Source organism: Gossypium arboreum, chromosome 11, assembly GCF_025698485.1.
Source record: "Gossypium arboreum isolate Shixiya-1 chromosome 11, ASM2569848v2, whole genome shotgun sequence".
Lineage (NCBI taxonomy): Eukaryota > Viridiplantae > Streptophyta > Magnoliopsida > Malvales > Malvaceae > Gossypium > Gossypium arboreum.
Window position 1 is genome coordinate 29776328 of NC_069080.1, and position 26129 is coordinate 29802456.

The 26129-nt window shown below is 33.5% G+C and overlaps 1 protein-coding gene across 1 annotated transcript; it reads left to right on the forward strand.

The window, feature by feature from the left end:
• The first annotated feature begins 19581 nt into the window (after positions 1-19581).
• On the forward strand, positions 19582-22869 carry LOC108468749 (uncharacterized). The gene is made up of 5 exons (XM_017769630.2): positions 19582-20068; positions 20304-20531; positions 21152-21235; positions 21447-21576; positions 21687-22869. Exons 1-5 carry the CDS (start codon positions 19749-19751, stop codon positions 22554-22556), a joined length of 1632 nt encoding a protein of 543 aa, XP_017625119.1. The 5' UTR covers positions 19582-19748; the 3' UTR covers positions 22557-22869.
• Positions 22870-26129: the final 3260 nt, after the last annotated feature.

A 26129-nucleotide genomic window follows, 5' to 3' on the forward strand; every position in this document is an offset into this window, starting at 1 on the left:
TACAAAAATAAATCATTACTAGTCATTCCAATGGCTAGGTTACATACATCATTTTCAAGCCATTAATGGCCAAGTATCCTATACATGCCATTATATCAAAATTATTTTTACTATATATACCCAAAATAAGCTAGTGGATAGTGTGATGAGGCTCCAACTGATCTCCAACCTTCGCGAGCTTCTGAGAACTATAAAACAGGGAAAATAAAACTAAATAAGCATTACATGCTTAGTAAGTTCATATAACAGGAATTAAAACTTATCAATTTACATTTATTAACATTAAGCATTCAATAACATGCTTTTTCATCAATTTGGCAAATTTACCTATACATATACACTCAATTTACATAAATGTTCACATAAGCATCAAGTAAGAATATATGAGATTATCATACTATATTCTTTCAAGATAACATTCATTTCGTCTCATAATTCTCATACCATGTCAAGTACTTTATCCATTGAATCATTGAAATTCCAATGGATATTCAAACAGTACACTCAAAGTGTACAATTTAATAACCTACCAATTCATATTCAGGAGTACCCATTAGGGCACTTAATCGGAAAACACACTCTCGAGCCTCATAACATATAACAAGATCACCAATCCAGGCTAAATCCTTTTTGTAGTATATGCTTAGAAGAGCTCAATTAGGATTACTAGTCCAACTAAATCCTAATTGTAGCATATGCTCGAGAGGGATTATATCAAGATTACCAGTTGATAAACCGTAATTTATACATATTTCTATCCCATGCTTAGCATATTTTATGGATGATTTTTCCTTAAATTTGGTAAATTTGATTCCCCTAATGCCTTAATTTCATATTTTATACTTAGGTGAGCATAGGAGAGTGAAAAGAACGAGAAACGGGCCAAAAACAGATAAAATGGGCCAACGTACGAAATCAACACGGCCTGGACCTCCTCACACGGGCAGACCACACGGTTGTGTCTATTTGGTAGAATCGAAGCACGACTCACACGGGTGGACCACACGCCTGTGCCTATTTAACAGGCTTGACCACGGCCTGAAGTAATCGCACACGGGAGTGTTACACCGGCGTGTCCCTGCCAAGCCCAAGTTTTGTCCAATTCGAAAAAGGCCAATTTTTTTAGGGTTCTAGGCATTCTAAAGCCTATAAATAGACCCTAGAGGAGGAGGAAAAGAGGAGGCACAGAGGAGGAGGCAGGGAACTGCTCAAGGAAAGTTGATTGATCCATCTCAGAAGCTGGATTCATCATCAAGACTGAAGATCTCCCCTCAATTAGTTTTTGGTTTTTCTTTATGTTTTGTATTCATTATTATTCTTAGATGTTTACCTTTTTAGCTATGAACTAAAACCCCTAAATACTTAAGGGGAATGAAACCTAAGACAGATCTTGTTATTATTATCTGAATTGTATGATAAATATTTGACTTGTTCTTAATTATGTGTTCTTAATTCTTGTTTGATATTCCAGGATATTGATTCAAGTTAAGCTCTTATTTAGAGGAGAAATAGACCCTGTCTAAGAGTACATTTGTCATAATTAAGCGGAGTTGGTTGCGCGCCTAGAGATAGGGTGACAAGATTTTGCCGGATTAGGGTGAAACCTAATAAGGGGATCCATAGATCGAGTTAATGCAACCCTAGGGAGTTAATTAGAAAGAGATTTCAAATATTCAACCTAAGGTTAGACATTGTTAGTCTTGAGAGGGATAATAATATAACTTATGGATTTCTACAGATCAAGTCAAATGAATAAATCGTCCTATTCAGAGTCAAATAACAAGTGAAGTCTAGGTGGATTTTTCCTTAGGTATTGTCTTAATTCAATAGTTTTTTCCAAAAGTAATTCCCCAATTCTATTTTCTGTGAATTCTTAGTTTAGTTAATTAGTTAGTTAAAACAAACCCTATTATTCTTAGGCTAGATAATAGAAAGACAGTCATTACTAGCACTTTTAGTTCCTTTGGGTTCGATAATCCGGTCTTGCTAAAGCTATACTACTGTTCGATAGGTACACTTGCTTTCATCGTGATAATAGTTAGTTTTAAGAACGATTCATTATAAATATTTAAAACATGTCACGAATATCACGTATCACCAGTCCAGGCTAAATCCCGTCAGCAACAATGCAGGACCTCATTCAGTAAGGAAATTTCATTTATCCATAGAAATCCAATATTCAAACAGAATTTAACCCTTTTCAAACAATCTCAAGCATGTAATCATTTCTTATGTTATAATATTCAAATTAACTCACATAAATACAAAACACATTCCATACAACACAACATTCAATTTATGATATTTACTAGCTCAATTAAGTTACACGAACTTACCTCGACACTTGTTTGCGTATATAAATCTACTAATTCGAAACTTTCTCTTTTCCTTGATCTAGCTTTGAATTTGTGTTATCCGAATCTATATAAATGAATTTATTCATCAATTTATCACATTTTACATTCAAGTGGACTCAATTTACATCCTAGGAAAATTTACCATTTTGCCCCTAACTATTCCATAAATTCCAATTTCGTCCCTAGGCTCGGAAAATGAATTTTATGCAATTTACACCCTATTCCAAGTCTAACCAAAATTTCACTATAAAATTTACAGCACATACATTCTATTAAATTTATAATTTTTCTTCAATTTTCACAACTTTACATTTTAGTCCCTAAATCATGACTTCGTCAAAAATCGCTTTGTAAAAGTTGTTTATCTATCAACAACCTTTCATTGTCTACCATAAATTTCAAATTTTTAAAATATTTATCCATGACATAATTTTCATACTTTGATAATTATTCAAATTGATCCCTCAAATAGATAGATTAAGCTATCACGGTTTCAAAAATATCAAAATTACCAAAAACTGACAAGAAAACTTACCGATTAAGCCAAGAAAGTTTCTTCTCTCACTCTTAGGGTTTCCATGTATTTTGAGGATGAATATGACATAAAACAAGATGATATTTCTTTTATCATCTTTTAATTAATTAAATTAATTCAATTTTCAATTTAGTTATTGCACTTTTTCTAAATTTCTATGGATGAGTCGCCAAAAATATCTACATACTTTTCTTTAATGGTCTAATAACCATATAAAGACCTCAAGTTTTGAATTCCATGGCTATTTAATCCTTTTAGCTACTAGAATTTAACCTTTTCATTTTATGCGATTTGGTCCTTCCCGTAACTAAACACATAATCGGTAAAATTTTCTTATCAGAATTTCCACATGACATTTCTAGCATAATATGAACCATGTAATAAAATTAAAATAAATTTTATTTTCGGCTCGAGTTTGTAGTCCCGAAACCACTGTTCCGATTTCACTGAAATTGGGCTGTTACAATTTTGAAAGTAACCACTGGTGAGTGTTGTATGTTTATGATGAATTAACATGGATTTGATGCTTTAATATCATTATATGATGATTTTATGAAGTAATTTCAATAGAAATTAATTTTAGGACCTAGTTGGGAAAAAGTTTAGAATTAGGGTTTGGTGTTGAAATTCTTAATATCAAAGGTTGTATAGTAGCCTAAAATAATTAGATAAAGTTTTAATTGAGAAAAATTGGCTCAATTGATGGGTTAATTGATCAGGGACTAAATTGTAAAAATTGTAAAAGTTAGGGTAAATGTGTAATTTCAAAAATTAAAAGGCATAAATTGTTAAGTGAATTAGAATTGAATTTGATACTGATGAATGGAAAATTTTATATTATAGACCAAGAACCCAAAGATAAACGTGGAAAAGAGAAATTAATAGATTAGTCCTTGAATTTCTACAACTTCTACAAACTACCCCATGTAAGTTCATATGGTTAAACTTTCATGATTGTTTGTTAATTTAGGAATGGTATAATATATTTTTTTGTTGAAATTAAGATTATTATAAAAGTATGAAAATTAAGTTGAATGTTTAAAATAAGTAGAACGCAGCATTGAGTACAATCGTTCCGTGGCAAAGAATGAACTGACAAATAAGACCATGGTTGGACCATGATAATGTTTAAATGTAAGACCATAGCTAGGCTATGGCATTCTAGTGAAAAGACCATAACTGGGTTATGGCACCTTGAACGTAAGACCATAGTTGGACCATGGCAGTATATATATATGTGTAAGACCATAGCTGAGCTATGGCATCCTGAAGATAAGGCCATCACTAGGTTATGGCCCTACGAGTGTAAGACCATGGCAAGGCCATGGTAATATATATGTAAGACCATAGTTGGACTATAGCATCAAGAAAATGATGTAATCAAATTCTTAAGATGTTCTCTAATTTGACAAGTGTTGGTAAGTGCTAAATGAAGTTATTATGGAAGAATTTTAGTAGTTATTGATATTGAGCTCGATCAAGTGAATTCATTATTTGAAATTGTGAATGGCAAGAAATGTTAGTGAAAATGCTTATTTAATGAATTATTGTTATAGCATGTTCGATAAGATTTATATTTAAAGCCTATGAACTTACTAAGCTTCATTAAGCTTACTTGTGTTATGGAATGCTCTTTGTAGATTTTCAAGAAGTTCGAAGGATCAGATCAACATGGTGAGCCACACTATCTAGATTACTCCGGTAGAATTTGTTATAATATTATGGTTTATATGGCATGTATAGGGTTTAATTAGAAAAGAGTTAAACTTGAAATATGGTTATGAATGATACATATATATATATATATTTGTATGCATATATATTTAGTAGAGTTTCTAGTATTCAATGAATAGAGTTATTATGGTAAGTTTATGCAAATGAGTCTTGTGATGAAATATTATGATTTAAACATGATTTTTGACTTGAATTGGTTGTTTGATTGGGATATATTGGTATATGAAAGAATGTTGTATACAGGTTGATAGCATAAAGGGTGAGAAAAGTGGTCTTAAAGTGGCCTATTTTTGTCCACACAGGTAGAGACACGGGCGTGTGTCTCAGCGGTGTGTGACACACGACCATGCACATAGGTATGTGGTTTGGCCGTGTGTCCCCTGCACCTTGAAATTTCAAAACAGAATACCCAAGTTTTTGTACACGGCCTGGCATATGGGTGTGGGGTTGGTCGTGTGTCACAAGTCATAAAGTTATACGGGTAAGGACACGGATTGGGACACGATTGTGTGTCTCATTTCTAATCCCGACACGGCTTAAGACACGAGCGTGTCTCCTCACCGTGTAAACCACACGGGTGTGTGTCCCTTGTTTCTTAGAAAAATTTTGAGATTTTGAAAAAAATTCTTGAGTGTTCGGTTTAGTCCCAATTCACTTATAATGTGTATATCAGGCCTCGAGGGCCCATATAAGGGACAATATGAGTGACATATGAATGATTCTTGATTTGTATGTTAATGGTCGTGAAATGTTTGTATTTAATCCGTAGAGTCTGGTAATGCTTCGTAACATTGTTTCAGCAACGGATAAGGGTTAGGGGTGTTACATTTATTGGTTTCAACGCTTAGGTTTAGATGATTCTCGGCATGAATGTAATGTGTAAAGTGTTTAAAAATACATGCCATATAAATCTATAATAGTGTGATGTGTATGATCCGATTTAATCTTTGTTTTTCTTATAGATTGTAAAGATGTCTGATAGATCCAAGCATGCTGAACATGATAAGGTTAATAGAGTATAGACATCTGAACATGGCACAAGTAGTAATGTCCCAATTCCTCCGGCTCAAGAACAAGAACTTACAAACATGTTTTATGGGATTATAAATCAGTGGTTTAATAAATTTATGTAAGAAAGAAATCAGGCTCAGCAACCTCCACCCCCTACTGCACCATCTATAGCACCCCCGGTTATACCTCCACCTTCTCTGGTAACTAAATCCACTAAGTGTACTTCGGTAAAAAAACTAAAAAAGTTTGGGGTCGAAGAATTTTGGGGCAGGTATAGATGATGACCTAGTCAAAGTTGAATATTGGCTTCAGAATACAGTGAAAGTTTTTAAAAAAATAGCTTGTTCTCCAAAGGATTACTTGAGGTGTGTTGTTTCCTTATTGAAAGAGGAAGCATATAATTGGTGGATGACTATTGTGGCTATGGTACCAAAAGAGAAAATCACTTGGGAATTTTTCCAGAGTGAATTTAAAAAAAATATGTCTGTAAGAGGTATCTGGATAAAAAGAAGAGGGAATTTCTTGATTTACGACAAGAAAATCGAACAATAGCTGAATACAAGAGAGAATTCGTATACCTCAGTAGTTATTCCAGAGAAATTGTATCAACCAAAGAAGAAATGTGTATTCGGTTTGAGGAAGGGTTAAATGATGAAATCAGAATGATGATTGGAGGCACAGAGATACGGGAATTTGTTGTTTTGCCAGATCGTGCTCAAAAAATGGAAGAAGTGTACAATAGAAAATGCAACGGGAGAAAAAGAATAAAGAATCCTATAAGAGAAGCTCTTCCAAATCATTTTCAGCATTTCCAGCTAAAAAGTCTAGAGATGATTTCAGTCGACCCACTTCAATGCCGGAACGATCAAGTAAGAACAAGGTAACTCAACAGGATTTCGGGGTAACTATTAAACCTACAGCTAGTGTGGGCAGTGTATCGAATGCTCCCAAGCCTAGATGTAAATATTGTAGGAAAAATCACTCTGGTGAATGTAGAGGCAAGACAGGAGCCTGTTATAAGTGCGGGGCTACTGACCATTTTATTTGAGATTGTCCTTAACTACTAAAAGAAGATAGAGAACAAAAAGAAAAGCAATTAGCCGCTTCATAAAAAGGTAAATGTTCGGGTCAAAGTAATGTTACTAGGACTGCTCGTTCGGGTATGAGAGATCCTGCTACCTGGTCAGAAGCCAGGGCAGCTGCACGTAATTATGCTATCCGAACGAGAGAGGAAGCTGCAGCTCCAAATGTAATTACAGGTACATTATATCTTTTTGATGTTATTGTGTATGCACTGATTGATCCTGGGCTTACACATTCTTATGTTTGTACTGTATTAGTATAAGAAAAGAAATTGTCTGTTGAACCTACTGATTATGATGTTCAAGTCACTAATCCATTAGGCCAAAGTGTAATAGTTAATTTAGTGTGTCCTGATTTTCCACTGAAAATAAAAGGTTGTGAAATCCCTATTGATTTGATGCTACTATCTTTTCGGGAATTTAATGTTATTTTGGGAATGGATTGGTTGACAAAACATGATGCTATAGTAAATTGTAGAGAAAAATGGATTGATCTGAAATGTCAGATAAGAGAGATGATTACTGTTGAGGCAGCAAATCCAAAAGAAATTGTTAGAATTATTTCAGCTTTTTCGGCTCAGATATTAATGTGGAAAGGAAATGAGGCATTTTTAGCCTACATTATTGATACTCGGGGTTCTAAATCGAAGTTAGAATAGTTACCAGTTGTTAATGAATTTACCAATGTGTTTCCTGAGGAATTTTCGGGTTTCCTGAGATTGTGTATAGATTATAGACAGCTGAACAATGTCACAATAAAAAATAAATATCCTTTGCCTCATATTAATGATTTGTTTGATTCGTTGAAAGGTGCTACAGTGTTTTCGAAGATAGACCTCAGATCCGGGTATTATCAGTTGAAATTTAAAGAATGTGATGTGCCAAAAACTGCTTTCAGAACTCGGTATGGTCATTATGAGTTTTTGGTAATGCCTTTTGGTTTGACTAATAATCCTGCTACTTTCATGGATTTGATGAATCAAATTTTTTAGCCTTATTTGGATAGATTTGTGGTCGTGTTTATTGATGATATACTGATCTATTCCAAGACAGAATCTGAGCATGCACAACATTTGAGGATTGTGTTACACATCTTGAGAGAAAAGCAGCTATATGCAAAGTTCAGTAAATGTGAATTCTGGCTTCAGGAGGTCGGATTTTTGGGTCATATTGTGTCAGCTGAAGGGATTCAAGTGGATCCGAGCAAAGTATCTACAATGGTGAATTGGAAAGCTTCGAAGAATATAACAGAAGTGCGAAGTTTTTTGGGTTTAGTAGGGTATTACTGTCGTTTTGTCAAGAGCTTTCGATGATTGTTTTGCCGATGACTCGACTAATACAAAAAAATGTTGAATTTGTTTGGTCTAATGAATGTCAGTAGAGTTTTTATCAGTTGAAGAAAAAGTTAACAAAAGCTCCGATTTTGACTCAACCAGAATCGAGTGTGTTGTATATTGTATATAGTGATGCATCTCTAAATGGTTTGGGTTGTGTATTAATGCAGTCGGGAAAAGTAGTGGCATATACTTCTCGGCAATTAAAACCGCATGAAAGGAATTATCCTACACATGCTCTCGAGTGGGCTACAATCTTTTTTTCTTTGAAAATTTGGAGACACTACTTGTATGGTGAGAAGTGTTATGTGTATACAGATCACAAGAGTTTAAAGTATTTGATGACTTAGAAAGATCTGAATTTGAGATAGAGAAGGTGGCTAGAGCTACTAAAAGATTATGGTCTGATTATTGACTATCACCCAGGAAAGGCTAATGTAGTTGTAGATGCATTTAGTCGAAAGTTGTCTTTGTTTGCACTTCGGGTGATGAACACTCATTTGTCTCTTAATGAAGATGGTTCTATAATAGTAGAATTGAGAGCGAAACCTTTGCTCCTTCAATGGATTCAGGAGTTACAAGCTGATGATCCAAAATTGGTGTTGAAAAGACAAATGGTTCGGGACAATTTGAATTCAAAGTACACCATTGATGATAGCAGTATGTTACATTATCGTAATAGATTTTGTGTTTCGAATAATTCAGACTTGAAAAATGATATTCTTTCTGAAGCTCACAGAAGCATGTATTCCATCCATCTGGGCAGCACAAAAATATATTGTGATTTGTCAGCAAGTCAAAGAAGAACATCAGGTATCAACGGGTTTATTACAACCTGTCATGATTCTTGAGTGGAAATAGGAGCATGCCACTATGGATTTTGTATTTAGATTGCCTGTGACCCCGAGAAAGAAAGACTCAATTTGGGTTATTATTGATAGATTGACCAAGACGGCACATTTTATTCCAATCAGAACAGACTTTTCACTTGAGAAGTTAGCAGAATTATATGCGTCAGATATCGTAAGGTACAAGGTTCCAACATCCATTATTTCGGATCGAGATCCAAGGTTTTCATTGATATTTTGGAGTAAACTAAAAAAAGCCCTGGATATTAAGCTAAATTTTAGCATAGCATTTCATCCTCAGACTGACAGGTAATCAAAATGAGTAATTCAAATTTTAGAAGACGTGTTTAGATGTTGTATACTTGAGTTTGGAAATAATTGGGAAAAGTATTTACCCCTGGCTGAATTTGCCTATAATAATAGTTATCAGTCCAGCATAAAAATGGCATCATTTAAAGCTCTTTATGGAATAAAATGTAAGACTCTATTGTATTGGTCTGAACCAAATGAATCCAAGTTAGTGGGAGTCGATTTGACTCAGGAAACAGAAGAAAAAGTTTGAATCATCTGGGGCAGTTTGAAAGCTGTTTCAGACCGTCAGAAATCATATGTAGATTTGAAAAGAAGAGATACAGAATTTTCGGTTGGCAATCGAGTGTTCTTAAAAGTGTCACCATGGAAAAAAGTATTACGGTTTGGCAGAAAAGGGAAACTGAGTCCAAGATTTATTGGACCGTATGAAATTGTAGAAAGAATTGACCCTGTGGCGTATCGGTTAGCTCTGCCTCTAGAACTTGAGAAGATTCATAACGTGTTTCATGTGTCTATGCTAAGATGGTATACATCAGATCCTTCACATGTGATTCCTTATAGTGAAATTGAGATACAACCGGATATGACTTATTCAGAAAAACCAGTGAAGATTTTGACTTGAAAGGTTAAAGAATTATGGAATAAACGAGTACCATTAGTTAAAGTGTTGTGGCATCGTTATGGTTCGGAGGAGGCAACCTGGGAAACTGAGGAATTAATGAGATCCAAGTATCCAAACTTATTCTCAGGAAACAAATTTCGAGGATGAAATTTCATAAAGAGGGGAGAGTTGTAACAGCCCAATTTTCAGTGGTGTCAAAAACAGTGATTCGAGATCATTAAATCCGACGAGTAAGTTTGAAAATTTAATAAATTAATATTTATGAGTCAAGTGTGATTTTACAAATATTCTTAAACTAGTGAATTTTGTGATTTAAAAGAATTTATTAGGTAAATTGGGTTAAAAATAAAGTATCGAGACCTCGATTTTATAAACGAAACTATAAATATTTTTATAAATATTTACAGAGTGCCATTGAATTAGTATTAAAGTTTCATTGGAAAGTTTTTACGTTTTAATAGTTAATTAATTAAAAATGACTAAATTGAAAAAGGTGCAAAACTTGCTAAAATGATTAAATAGCTCAAGTGTTAAATGAGAAAGGACTTAAAAGTCAAATTAGCCCAAAGAAGATGGCTTGGGTGGCATGGACAGAGAAAAATCACAAAAATTAGTGTGAACAAAGGGTAAAATAGTAATTTGGTTAAAATTAAAAATAAAACAAGTGACTAAAATAAATTCTAGACATTTCTTCTTCAAATTTTCAATCCAAAAATGCCATGGAAGGTCCTCTAAGCTGGTTTTTCATATTTTTTGCATTATGTGAGTTCAATTCTTGCTCTTTTTTTCAATTCTTGCTCTTTTCTTGATATTTTTGTGTTTTTAAGACTTTTACAATTAGGTCCAACTATTTAATTCATTAGTTTATGATTTCATGAGTGATTTTGAAAGTTACCATTGATGAGTGTTGTATGTTTATGATGAATTAACATGGATTTGAAGCTTTAATATCCTTATATGATGATTTTATCAAGTAATTTTAATAGAAATTGATTTTAGGACCTAGTTGTGAAAAAGTTTAGAATTAGGGTTTGGTGTTGAAATTCTAAATATCAAAAGTTGTATAGTAGCCTAAAATAATTAGATAAAGTGATAGTTGAGAAAAATTGGCTCAGTTGATGGGTTAATTGATAAGGGACTAAATTTTAAAAACTGTAAATTTTAAGGTAAATGTGTAATTTTGAAAATTGAAGGGCATAAATTGTTAAGTGCATTGGAATTGAATTTGATGCTGATAAATGGAAAATTTTATATTATAGATCAAGAACCTGAAGATAAACGTGGAAAAGAGATATTAACATATTAGTCCCTGAATTTCTACAACTTCTACAAACTACCCCAGGTATGTTCATATTGTTAAACTTTCATGATTGTTTGTTCATTTAGGAATGATATAATATATTTATTCATGTTTTGTTGTTGAAATTAAGATTATTGTAAAAGTATGAAATTTTAGTTGAATGTTTAAAATGAGTAGAATGCAACATTGAGTATGATCATTTCGTGGCAAAGAATGAATTAACGGATAAGACCGTGGTTAGACCTTGAAAATGTTTAAATGTAAGACATTCTTGTGAAAAGACCATAACTGGGTTATGGCACCTTGAACGTAAGACCATAGTTGGACCATGGTAGTATATATATATGTGTAAGACCATAACTGGGTTATGGCATCTTGAAGATAAGACCATAACTGGGTTATGGCACTACGAGTGTAAGACCATGACAGGGCCATAGCAATATATGTGTAAGACCATAGTTGGACTATGGCATTAAAAAAATGATGTACTCAAATCCGTAAGACGTTTTCTAATTTGACAAGTGTTGGTAACTGCCAACTGAAGTTAATATGGAACGATTTTAGTAGTTATTGATATTGAGCTCAATCAAGTGAATTCATTATTTGAAATTGTGAATGGTAGGAAACGTTAGTGAAAATGTTTATTTAATGAATTATTGTTATAACATGTTCAGTAAGATTTATATTTAAAGCCTATGAACTTACTAAGCTTCATTAAGCTTACTTGTGTTATTGAATGGTCTTTGTAGATTTTCAAGAAGATCGAAGGATCGGATCAACAATCGAGCCACACTATCCAGATTGCTCCGGTAGAATTTGTTATACATATTATGGTCTATATGGCATGTATAGGATTTAATTAGAAAAGAGTTAAACTTGAAATATGGTTGTGAATGATACATATATATATATATATATATATTTGTATGCATATATATTTAGCAGAATTTCTAGTAATCAATGAATGGATTTATTATGGTAATTTTATGCAAATGAGTGTTGTGATGACATATTATGATTTAAACATGATTTTTTACTTAAATTGGTTGCTTGATTGGGATATATTGGTATGAGAGAGTGTTGTATGCAGGTTGATAGCATAAAGGGTGAGAAAATTAGTCTTAAAATGGCCTATTTTTGTCCACACGGGCAAAGACACGGGCGCGTTTCTTAGCAGTGTGTGACACATGGCCATGCACATAGGCATGTGGTTTGGCCATGTGTCTCTTGCACCTTGAAATTTCAAAATAGAATGCCCAAGTTTTTGTACACAGCCTGGCACACGAGTGTGTGGTTGGTGTGTAACACCCCTAACTCGTATCCGTCACCAGACTAGGGTTAAGAGGCATTACCAGACATATCGGAATATTTCACAATCATGTCACAATCAAAAGCCATACGTCGTCATATAAGTCAAATTTCAAAATAAAGTCCCTTTCTTAGGTCAACGAGACTTTAAACATATTTTGGAGAAGGTTCGAGACTAAACCGATCTCGTATAAAAGTTTCCAAACACTTATAAAAATTTCATGGAATCACAGGTCACACACCCGTGTGAATAGGCCGTGTCTCACACGGCCACCAGACACGCCTGTGGCGTAGGCCGTGTGAAAATAAGGTATACATACTGACTTATACCACATGGCCAGAGACATGCCCGTGTGTCTTGGCCGTGGTCGAAACTGACTTGGGTCACACGGCCAACCACACACCCGTGTGTCTAGCCCGTGTACCCTTCGAAAAAGCCACACACGCCCATGTGCCAAGGCTGTGTGCCTCACACAGCCACCAGACACACCCGTGTGTCTAGGCCATGCTCGAGACTGACTTTAAATTGTAGGACTACCCCAAGGGACACATGGTCGTTTAACATGACTGTGTGTCACACACAGCTGAGACACACGCCCATGCCTCTGTCCGTGTGGACAAAAATAGGTTACTTGAAAAGCCATTTTGCTAGATACATAAGCTTTTAAGACCACATTTCATAACCCAATATGCAACCAAAACATTTTCAAAACAAGCATCATTCATACTTCAATATCATTAATCATTTCCATACATAATTCCAACTCAAACATACTAATTCCATATAACTAATTCATACCTTGAACACATGATTCATATCACAATTATAACCATTTCAACCACAAAACTAACGTACTGAAAAGACCATTTATATATATACACCAAATTTACCGTTTTTGCATCACATATCATATACCAAAATCAAACCATAAGTTCAACCATAATCAAGCCATATCTCATGGCATAATATACCTATCGCAAAACATACCACATTAATCCTAGCCTATACATGTCATACGATGATATATACATTTTCAAAAGGTACCAAAATAATATTTGATAGTGTGGTGATGGTCCTCGACGATCCCCGAGCTTCCAGTAGCTTTGATATCTAAAACACAATGCAAACACATACAAAGTAAGCTTTCAAAAGCTTAATAAGCCATATACAAATAAACTTGTGATTTTAAGCATTTACGCATCTTAAAATACAGATACTCCATAACCAAATACTATCACAAACCACATAGTTCATATACATTTAACATACTCCCATTTCATTTGCACATATAGCATATTTTCTCATACTTATATCACATATCATCACTTGCACATATACTTACATCTCATTAACAAATGTTGAACACATCTCCACATACCTGAATCGATTATTCATTCATTCAATCATGTATTTCTCAGAATGCCTATTGAACCATACAAAATTAAATAGGATACGCAAATAACTCGGAAAGCTCGTTCAATGCCAACGTCCCAGACGTGGTCTTACATGTAATCAAATATCGATGCCACTATCCCAAACAGGGTCTTACATGAAATTAAATACGATGCCGATTTCCCAGACATGGTCTTACACGTAAATCTCAAATCGATGCCAACGTCACAAATATGGTCTTACACGTAAATCTCAAATCGTATGGGGCTTTCGGACGTCGTTACGTTATCGAAACTTTCTCAATTTCACATATTCAGCTTCTATAATCATTTATTACAATTCATTATCATATAAGCATGAAAAAATAGTTCAAACACATTTATTTGTATATAGACTTACCTCGTACGAAAACGAACTGGTATTCAACGACTTTCAACTTTCCCCGATCTAATTTTGTTTTCTTTGGTTCTTGTTCTATATAAATTCAAATTTAACTCTTTTATTCAAAAAATCATTCAATTCAATCCATATACACAAATTTAGGGTATTTTACAAATTAGCCCTCACATTTTCACATTTTAACACTCTAGTCCCTATTTCATAAAATCACAAAATATGCATAATTTCCTTTCACACATGCCTAGACGAATTTTCCTTTAGTTCATATAAGCCCACGTATTTCATTTATTTTACATTTTAACCCCTCAATTTCTCATTTTCACAATTTAGTCCAAAATACTCAAATTCATCAAAAATCCCAATACAAAACATAGTAATCTAACACATATCTTTCATTTTCTATCATCAAACTTCATAAAACTCACATTATCAACAATGGAACATCTTAAAATCATAATCAATTTCAGAATTTGAGGCATGGGCTTGATAAAACACAAAGCAACTATCACAAAAACGTAGAAATTATCGAAAACAGATCAAAACACATACCTAAATCATCAATTTCCTAAGCCAAACCCTAGGACTCTTTTTATTTTCTTTTGCCTTGTATTTTCAGCAAAGAATGGATGATAATGGATGAATTTTTCGTTTGTTTTACTTTAATAAACATTAATGCATAATTTACCATTTTACCCATTTAATAAACCATTTAAAAACCATCATTTTAATGCCCATTTATGTCCATTCCCACTATCAATAGGCTAATTACAACATAAGGACCTCTCCTTTAATAAGACATAGCACTGATGTACTTTTAACAAATAGCTAGCCACTTTTACATTATACGCGATTAGGTCTTTTTTTCTAAATTAAGCACACAAACGATCAAATTTTCACACAAAACTTTCACATATATCAATTCACATATTATAAGCACAGAAAATAATATTAAAATATTTTCTTGACTCAGATTTATTGTCCCAAAACTACTATTCTGACTAGGTTCTAAATCGGGATGTTACATGGCGTGAGAGTTATACGGGTAAGGACACGGGTTGGGACATGACCGTGTGTCTCATTTCGAATACCCACAAGGCCTAAGACACGAGTGTGTCTCCTAGCCATGTGAGCCACACAGTCTGGCCACACGGGCTTGTGTCCCCTGCTCCTAAGAAAAATTTTGAGATTTTGAAAAAAATTTCTTAAGTGTTCGATTTAGTCCCGATTCACTTCTAATGTGTATATCGGGCCTCGAAGGCCCATATAAGGGACAATATGAGTGATATATGAATGATTCTTGATATATATGTTAATGGTCATGAAATGTTTGTCTTTAATCCATAAAGTCCGGTAATGTTTTGTAACCTTGTTTCGGTAACAGATAAGGGTTAGTGGTGTTACATGTTTATTACTTTAGATATCACAGCCAAGTTCTATATTTGGAAAAAAAAAATTAAAACTCTTATTTTTTTCCTTAAAGTTATTTTTCACTATGTTTTTCAAACCTATTTTTCCAACATCAAATCCTTTTGACTCAACTAGTTCATTTATGAACCCATCTATTTTGACTTACTTAAGGTCATTAAAGGTACTTCAAACCATTTTAAGTTTGATTGCAAACAAGGGGTCATTCGAGACCCTTCGAAGTAAAACAACGTAGACAAGCACATGGAAGTATAGGTATCGGTACATATGTGCATTTACTATTGAATTTTGCATTTTTCCAATCCATGTACCGATACATAGCCTTCAAGTATCGAAACCTAGGTGCAAAGAGACGAAAAACTTGCCAAAAGCACCTCAAATCACGTCCAAACACATAGCCTTCAAGTATCGAAACCTAGGTGCAAAGAGACGAAAAACTTGCCAAAAGCACCTCAAATCACGTCCAAACACATACCAATCAATTCCAAAGTTTGTTCAATATTTTGTAGCCTTAAAATATATTAAACTATTACCCAAACATCATATAACACTTGTATGTACCAAAAAAAACTGGAACATCTCAAAATCCAAAATGATATCAAACATGCATGACATAGTTTTAGAACCACCAAGTTAGTTTACTATATGCATTCAAATGATTCTAACCCTATGTACATGTCATTCCAATACTGAAAAATATAAATTCATACTCTTCAAGCTCTTCTTCAATGATGAGATGAGCTTTAAAATGTTGGCCTCTAACTAGGCTTCCAAAAGCAATATTCCACCCATACATTAGAAAATGACTCAAGAATTCAAACTTGCATTTGAGTTCAATTAAATAAATAGAAGAATGTGATTAATAAAAATATAAAGATTTAGCTAAAGATTTAAATCATAAAAACAACATATTAATTATTTCATTTACACTTACCATTCTTGTACTACTCACTTAGCCCATAGTAGACTCAAGTGAACAAAAAAGATATACAAAATGTAATCACATAGTGTATGAGCATGTATATGCTAGATTTTCACTAACACTTGAAATGTTAAAAGCATGAGAAACTTAGTGCTAAATTCATGAGCGCACTAAGTATTCCTAATGTCATGACATCTATATCCTACAAGTTCAATAATTGTCTGCTTAGGCATTATCAATGATATATACTCTATTAATCTTTTAACTGAAGTCTAACTTTATCACTTTCATATTCACGTAACATTTTTTCACACTTTACAAAGTAGCCCTCAGTTTCACATATCAAAGCACGCACATAAATAACAATTAATCACTTTCTCTATTTCTTTTTCATATTATTGCTTCTCATAATTTCTTTCTCATTTTCTAAATTTATATTTATATATATAGTTATCAAATTCATAAAATTAACATTTGAATTAGTAATTTTACACTTGATCTTTTTATATGGTAAGAAGGATTCAAAAAGTATTTACATAATTGACTAGGTTGTACTTCTTTCTATCTTCTTTCAAGCTTTATGTATTTATTTTCCTTTGTCCACACTTCTTGCAACCTCTTTCTTATCTTTCTTTTAATTTCACATCAATATCACAAAACATGACAAATCAAAACACTTGTATATAATAATTTCATGCTCAACTAATCAAAATAAATACAGTGCTAGCTTATGGGTACCTTGATCTTACTAAGGTTTCCCATGAGAAATTGATGGTTTTTATTTTAGAGGGGTCTTTAATGGTGATTAGGGACTAGATTGGAAAAAAAAGAAAAAAAAATCTTTCTTTTACAATGGTGGAGACATGAGAGAAGAAGAAAAACTATAGAGAAAGTTCTTCATACTAGCTTAAAATATTCTAAATAATAATATAATAATATAAATTAATATATTATGGCACGATTATAATCCACTTTCAATGGCTAAATTGACTTTTTAATTTCTCATGACATCTAATGGCCCACATTATGACAACATTTCTTTATTTCTCTAATTTTTCTTAATCTAATAATTATCTTTTTGTTAAATTTCCTTGCTGCCCATTAAAAATCTTTAAAATTCCTCTCTTGAGTCACTATGCACTTTGGTAAAATTATACTCCTTGTCTTTTTACATTTTTATCAATTCAATTTCATCCTTTTATACTTTAGATTTCACACTTTGACTTTAACACTTTTCACAACTTTACAAATTAGTCTATACCCTATATTAATATTTATTAGTATATCAATCTTTCAAATTTTCTTTGATTTTCTACCACCTTCCCTACTAACGTTAATAAATCACATTTTATTTATTCTGTAAAATCCAACTCATATTTTATCGAAATAGCACTACTTACAACCAAGGGGGTTTGAGGCAGGCAAAAAATCGCTCGACCTTATTGTCATCCCTGGTTAGAGGTGTGTGTTTTAGAATTAAATATGTTGGCTATATGTTTGGTATCATTTCGAGCCATTTGGGTATGTTTTGAGCATGTTTTTGTTAAGTTTTCTTCACTTTTTAGCCTTTATCTGTAGTTCTGAGCACTAAGTCTTGAGACAGAACGAACTATCTCAAGATAGGATGATTTTTCAAGAACAGGTCTTGAGACATAGTAGGTAAGTCTCAAGATAAAGGTCATTTTGTCTTAAGACATTCGAAGTCAATAGCTAAACTTCGCCTTAAAGATCCAAAGTCTCGAGACAGGCGACTAGGTATCTAGACATAACCCCTAAGTCTCGAGACATGAGGATAGGTCTCAAAACATAACCCCTAAGTCTCAAGACCTGCAAAAAAAATTCAAAATTTGGTTTCAGGGGACTAATATCTCGAGACATTAACTTATTGTCTCGAGATGTAAGGGCATGTTTTGTTATCTTTGTTCTTTTTCAATAAATTTTATTTTTTGTAGTGATGTAAAAATGTTTGAAACATTAATATGCATGCATATAACTTGAATTTAAGTGAAATTTAAATGAATAATTGATTGATCGAGTTGCTCCAATAACAGATGTAATGATTCATATTTAGAATAGGCCTCTGAAGTAGATACGAGGTGTTGCACATTGGTTCAAGACCATCGAAATACATTATACACAAAGGAATGCACAAGTGACAAGGTGTCCTCGCACCATAATTATACATCTCAAGTGGGTTTTATTCCTCTTATAATTTTTCAATTACTTGCTATTCTTCATGAGTTTCAAAGCTTACATGCTATTATTTTGGGCTGATATTTGAGGATCCAAAAGCCCAAATGAAAGCAATCCCCCGTCAAGATATCAAGGCTTTTCTCTCCTAACCTCATCTTGCTTTCATCATTTTTACTTTGAGATGTATGGCTAGGCCCACTTCCAGGTGAAATCCTAATGGGCTTTAATTTAATTACTTGAAACTCCACATTCCAATAGGATTATTATTGGGTAAACTATTATTTGATAAAAATTTCTTAAGTAGAGATTATTAGAAGGGATATGTGTCCATTTATTTACTTTTTAAGTGTATTTTAAAGATAAATATACTACTTGTGGAATTTTTTTCTTTCTACTAATCGTATAATGGAAATTGATAATAATCCCATCTAAGATGTATCTATTTATTTATTTTTAATTATATTTCAAATGTCCTAGTTGTGGAAATTTTTTCTTTCTAATTAATAATAATCCATTCTTATATTTATATTTATATTTATATTTGATATCCTGATAATGTAATTGTGGATTTAAAATTGTTGACAAATCATCAACATTTAATTCATCAAAATTAGTCGATTGAGTTTTAATTTTTTAATATGAATATTATTATCAATGTAAAAATTTAAATATATTAAAATATATTATCTTTTTATTTATAAATTGAAAAAAATTACACCTAATTCTAAATATTATCTATATATATATATATATATATATTATCAGCACTTATAATGGAATGATAAAATAATAAATATTTGTTTTATGGAAAATACTAAAATAGTACAGTATAATTTTAATTAATTAATTTACTGGCCAACTCTCCGTCTCCCTGTTCCCCACTACCATAAGGGGCTCGAAACTTGACCGTTGAGACTCGAGAGACCTTGAAAAGAGGCACCAAAGCAAGAGAGAGAGAAAGAAGCAGAGAACAATGGCAGCAATAGGAAACGAGACCCAACCACTTGAATCCTCACCAAACAACTTGGATCAGCAATATCATCTACAACCCCACAATGACTGCAAAATCCAAACCCCTAAAATCTCATTGTATGAGCAGTCCAGAGAAGAACGGATCAAAGAAAACCTTCAAAGGATGCAGCAGCTTGGTCTCAAAGACCTCTCCAACTCCCTCCTCAACTCCACTCCTCGCCTCTCTTCAAGGCGCGGCCGTCCACGTGTTGGCGGTAAGCCGCCAGTTACCCCTCTGTCTTCTCCCTTGCCGTCATCTGACCAACTTCGCCGCTCCTCGAGGTGATTTCATTGTTGCCCTTGTGTATTTTATTTCCATATGGCTTTTTGAATACCCATTGGACCTAAGTAGAAGCAGACACTACCAAAATCTCTATGAAAGAGAAAAAAAAAAAGATATCTTTTATATTCTTTTTCCTTTTTACTTAAAAAAAAAGGAAAATAAAGGGAAGAAGCTTATAATTTCGGATAATATTGCAAGTTCAGAACTAATTAATATTTTGATGGATTTGGTTAGGTTGCAAAATACTACTCCAGTGATCTATTCAGAGGCAGTTTCGGCAAAAAAAGAAGAGCTTTTCGAGGATGTGGAACTGAAGCTAGGGAAATCAGAGGTGTATACAGAAGCGCATGAGAAGCTTTTGGGTAACACTGAGAGGAGCTGGACACTTTTTGTGGATGGATATGGACGTGATGGCAGACGGATTTATGATTCCGTCAAAGGAAAGACTTGTCATCAATGCAGGTCTAGGAATCTTTCTTATTCCATCTGCATTATATCTTCCATGGAAATATGATATGGCTGCACAACAAATTTCAATTCTTATCCGCCAACATTAATAGTTTTAACTTCATGCTCAACTAAAAGGGAACAGTTTGATTAGGCGATACAAATTTTCAGTTTTCTAGTTTTTTCGCCTTCATCTTCTGAAAATGAAGGCGAGCTTGAAAAGGAACTATCCCTTTTTAAACTGCTTTTGATCTGAATTCCTTGTAATCAGTTGTAGTTGTGTTGAGACGCAGGATCCTTTGCTTGATTATTGTTCTCCCCTACGTCACATTGCCTCTGATCTGATCATTTTCAATGGTCACATAAGAACTATAGACATTAACTTGGTTTAAATTGTATGATAGCCTTTCAGTTTGTAACTATTACTTTGTTAATTTGAGAAACATTTGAATTGTGAATTGTGACAATCTTCTTACCTTTTCTTCTTTTTTCTGCTTCCACATTGGTCAGCACCAATTATTCATTGTTTGAAAATAATATTTTATTCGTATATTACTTCTGAAAATGTTGTACCATGACTCTAAGCTGTTAAATTGATCTCATTTAGTCACAAGATGGAAAATGCTATGTTGCAGGCAGAAAACACTTGGTCATCGTACTAACTGTAGCAAATGCAATATGGTCCAAGGACAGTTCTGTGGAGATTGTTTATACATGAGGTATGAAATTTTGTTAATGTGTATGCCTTACTTAACCTCTGTCCTTTGTTTTGTCCTGCAGTTGTAGATATCCGTTCATATGTAACTAAATATTGATGTTTCTAGCTTTTGGCTAGAATCGTATCTTATAAATCTTTCTGAACCTTTAGTTCTAGATAGTTATTTCCTTCTAGTGGTGGTTTTGTTGTTAATTTGCGTTCTAAATGTGCAGATATGGGGAGCATGTGCTTGAAGCCAATGAGAACCCAAATTGGGTTTGCCCAGTCTGCCGTGGGATTTGCAACTGTAGTTTATGCCGGCAAGCAAAAGGATGGGCCCCTACTGGCTCTCTTTATAGGAAGGTAAGTCATCATTTGCATTGATAAAAAAAAGGTCCCATCTTTTGTGCATGTTGTTGCTTAGAGACATTTAATTTTTTCTAAAGGTCTAAGCTTCTTTATCCACCTTCCAGATAACAAAAATGGGCTTCAAGTCAGTTGCACATTATCTCATCCAAACCCGGCATGTGCAAACCAATGTTGAAAAGAACTCAGATAATACTGATCAAGTTTCTGCTAAGAGGTCACTTTCCTTTCCAGCTCCGGAATTGCCTTCAGAAGAATCTCCTGCAATCGATAATAATCAGCTTGTAACATCAAAGCCTCAATCTGGAGAGGATGGCTTGAGCAGTGAGAAAAAAGAACAAGAAGCATACCCAGAACCAAATACTTCGATTATCTATCAAAATCCTGCAAGCAAACCATTGGTATTCTCAAAGAATGAAACAGAGTTTGAGAAAGGGGAGTCTACAAAGATCAACCTTGATTTCGGGAACAAGAGAGATGATGAATTCATATGTCAACATGAAAAGGAGTTGGATTTCACTGACAAAGAACCCGTTGATAGTCCTGTGACATTGGAAACTAGACCAGAAAAGAAGCATGCATCTTCCATTGAATCAACCCCTGGCAGTATTGCCGGAAGACTAAAACAGGTGTGGGGAAGCGACCGGACCCATGATGAGACAGTTTTGGATGGTGCTGGCAAAAATGTAGATGAAGGCTATGCCGTGTCCGAGAGTAGTCCAAATCTTATAAAGAGACCTGCATCTGCTATTGGAAATAGCCTCGACAGTAATGCTGCAAAACTGAAGCAAAGGCGTCAACTAGGCAAGGATTGTGATGAACAAGGGTTACTGGGCGCAAATGGGAGTGTGTCAGATGAGGCTGCAGAAAACATATCATCACGGAAGGAGTCCAAGGCCAACCTGAAGCATTGTACTTCTGGAACTAATATGGACTGTATTGCTAGAAGATTGAGGCCTCGAAACAAAGCACTTTGAAGAAGCAGTTTCATCACCAAGTTACCTTTTTGTCAAACTAGGATAGAGTTTATGATGATGCTTTTATCGGCACAGTGGAAGTATCCAAATATTTTGTTTAGTGGTTGTATCTAGTAGCAAACTATCTGAAGAAACAGTTTCCCATTCTTCCTATTACTGCTGTCAAGCCACTGTTGGCTTGCTTTTGTGTGTTAAGCGTTTAGTAGATTAAAATAGGGGGTGCAATATTTTGGATACTTGCCGAGCCCCGTTTTCATGAAACCTTTGAGGTTTACATTTATGGTATATTAAAAATCTGTGGTTGAGTCATAAATAGTTGCAGTTCAGATATAAATTATATAGTGTAGATATAAATATAAAAACAATGTTATTATATTAAACCCTCAAATAATGAGTAAACTTTCAACTTTAAACCATAGCAAGCACAGACCATTCCCAGATTTACTTACAACTGTTAAGCCACAAAGAAACATAACGCTTTTCTTGGTTTGAACATTTGCATTAGCAGTCGTGAAAATAAAAGGAAGATCTTATAGGTCCCAAAAAGAAAGTAGCCCATGGCCCAACATTAAAAGCATGTTTCCACCCTAAGTCGGATTTGGTTAAGAAAACCCTTGCAGTTCCCCCAAGACAAATTAAACTACAATCATGGTTATTAAAAGTTATGTTTGAAGGTTATTAAATGTTGTTTCATAGGACGCTTAGGATCATTCATTTGCCTACTCTTAGTGTTTATCCGAGGTTTATTTGACAAAATCTTTTTGATATAATAAATATTATGTTTTGAATAAAATCAATTAATTAACACTTGGTAAATTGTACTTCAAAATTATTTCTAAAATATAAAAATGTCAAATTTATATTTAGAAAAATTTTCAAGGCCAAGTAAATTAAAACAACACTTCAAAAGATTTTCAAACAAGTTAAAAATGCTCTAGGTCAAAAAGTATCGATCCACTACCAATATTTTTTGTCAGGTATCGATAAATTTATAGAAATCGATACCAAAATAGGCTACTAATTTGAAAATCAGTTACCAAGTATCGATAATACCATTATAGGCTACTAACTTGAAAATGAGTTACCAAGTATCGATACGGTATCGACACATTTTTGTTAGGTATCGATAAATTTTAAATGGTATCGATTTTGACACATTTTATCTATACATTTTTCAGTATCAAAATGAAATTAGCATTCTGCCATTTTGAGGTATTCATTAAGTATTGATCCAATATCGATACCTTTTATTTTGTATCGATAATTTTATCCTAGTATCAATTTTATCAGTTTTAACAGTCACTAAATCATGGCATTAAATGCTAAAATTATCGATACTTTTCAAAATAATATCGATACTTTTTGTTGCAAGTGAATTAAATGCACTGGTATTTTCATCTCAACGGTTCTATTAACTTCCACAACAACCCTAACGTTGGAAATGAATGAAAGGGTATAAATATCATCTTCTAAAAGTCCTACAATAACAAGAAAGCATTCCATCCAAAAAGATCAATCAAACAACCTTTGTGCCAAATATTTTCATACTTTTCTTTCATATACTTGTAAGCTTCATTGCTATTCTATTAGCTCAAGCGTTTTTACTTGTAATTGAGCTTAATTTGCAAACACTTTGATCTTGTAAGGATTGTTTTTTTGTTTGCTTCTTTGTATCTCTTTGAGAGGGTTTATGTCTTAAGGTTTAGGTAGAAACCTTAAGGGTATTTGTAAGGTTAAACTTTATCCTCAAATGTTATCAAATTAGTGAAGTTGAGAAAATCCTTAGTTGTGGAAAACTAAGGTAGTGGAGTGGACATGTGAAATGTGAAATGTAGAGTGGACATGTGAAAGGTTATCAATAGGGGTTATAAAACGTAAATTGGCTAAACGATTATTGATGTGAAATGTGATTGAACTTTGTATTATATACATGAGATATGAAATATGATAATTGACAGCATGTGAAAGATCATGTGAACTAGTTAAAAACAAGCTTTGGGGGCCGATTTGGAAATGAATGAGTCAATAGACTCGAGAGAGAATGAGATCGTAAAATGAACGATCATTTGACATTAAATGAAAGTGAATTAAAATTGCTAATTGAAGGTGTGGTGTTATATGTTCACATGGATTATCAAATGTGATAGACTATCAAGTTGGCATATACTGTAAAAAAAATAGAATGTCAGTAATGACAATATATCACAAAAAAAAAAGGAAATAAAAATAAAGAACACACAGATTTTACGTGGAAACCCTTTTGGGAAAAAACCATGGATAGAGGAGAAGAAAATTCACTATGTCGAATTTAAATTAATACAAGAGGAGTAGACTATGTCTATTTATAGGCTTTGTAAAGCCATATTCTAATAGGAGTGTAGTAAGATTGAAACACCTTATTCTAATCAATATAAAATAGATGGAGTTTAATAAGGTTTAAAAAACTTTATTCTAAAATAAAATAAAAGAAGTGTAGTTCTATATGGATTTTACTTTTATTTTATTTTACAACTGTATTTTACTTAAGTAAGGATTCGGGTCACTTAATTCTAACAATCCCCACCTTGACACGAATTCTCAACGAACAAGTTCTTCATCGCGAACTCTCAACGAACAAGTTCTCCACCTCTTCCATAGAACCCCTTAAGGGTTTAACTTCAACAATGAACAACAACCAAGTCTAAGCAATGCTCAAACTTAGTTATAGAAAGTGACTTAGTCATCATATCTGTAGGATTTTCATGAGTACTAATTTTGCTCACAACAATATCACCACGAGCAATAATATCACGAACAAAATGATACTGAACATCAATGTGTTTTGTTCTCTGATGAAACATTTGATCTTTTGTAAGGAAGATTGCCCTCTGACTATCACAAAATACTGTACTGATTTGAAGGTCTTCATTGAGTTCACTAAAGAGTCCTTTCAGTCAAATAGCTTCTTTACAAGCCTCAGTAATCGCCATGTACTTAGCTTCAGTAGTAGACAAAGCGACTGTAGTTTGCAAAGTGGCTTTCCAACTAATTGCACAACCTCCAATTGTAAAAGACATAACCTGTGAGAGATCTTCTTCTATCAAGGTTTCCAGCAAAATCAGCATCAACATACCCAATGACTCCATCTCTAGTTCTTTCTAACTGTAAGTAAACATCACTAGTACCTCATAAGTATCTTAAAATCCATTGAACTACTTTTCAATGTTCTTTATCGGGATTCGCCATGTATCTGCTAACTGCACTGACTGCATATAATAAATCTGGACGTGAACAAACCATAGCATACGTGAGAGATCCCACTACACTAGAGTATGGAACATGTGACACATATTCAATCTCATCATTTGATTGTGGAGACAAAGCCGATGAAAGTCTGAAATAGGCTGCTAAAGGAGTACTAATAGGCTTAGCACTTTGCATATTGAACCTACAAAGAACTTTTTCAATGTACCCCTTCTGACTTAGGTACAATTTACTTGATTTTGTATCTCTAAGAATCTCTATACCAACTATCTTCTTTACTGGTCCCAAATCTTTCATCTCAAATTCTTCACTTAGTTGGGCTTTAACCTT

Coding starts and splice junctions, on each gene's coding strand:
- LOC108468749 (XM_017769630.2), top strand. CDS start 19,749: ATGGCAGCAATAGGAAACGAGACCCAACCACTTGAATCCTCACCAAAC. Junction 20,069..20,303: donor CAACTTCGCCGCTCCTCGAG/GTGATTTCATTG, acceptor GGATTTGGTTAG/GTTGCAAAATACTACTCCAG. Junction 20,532..21,151: donor AAGACTTGTCATCAATGCAG/GTCTAGGAATCT, acceptor GCTATGTTGCAG/GCAGAAAACACTTGGTCATC.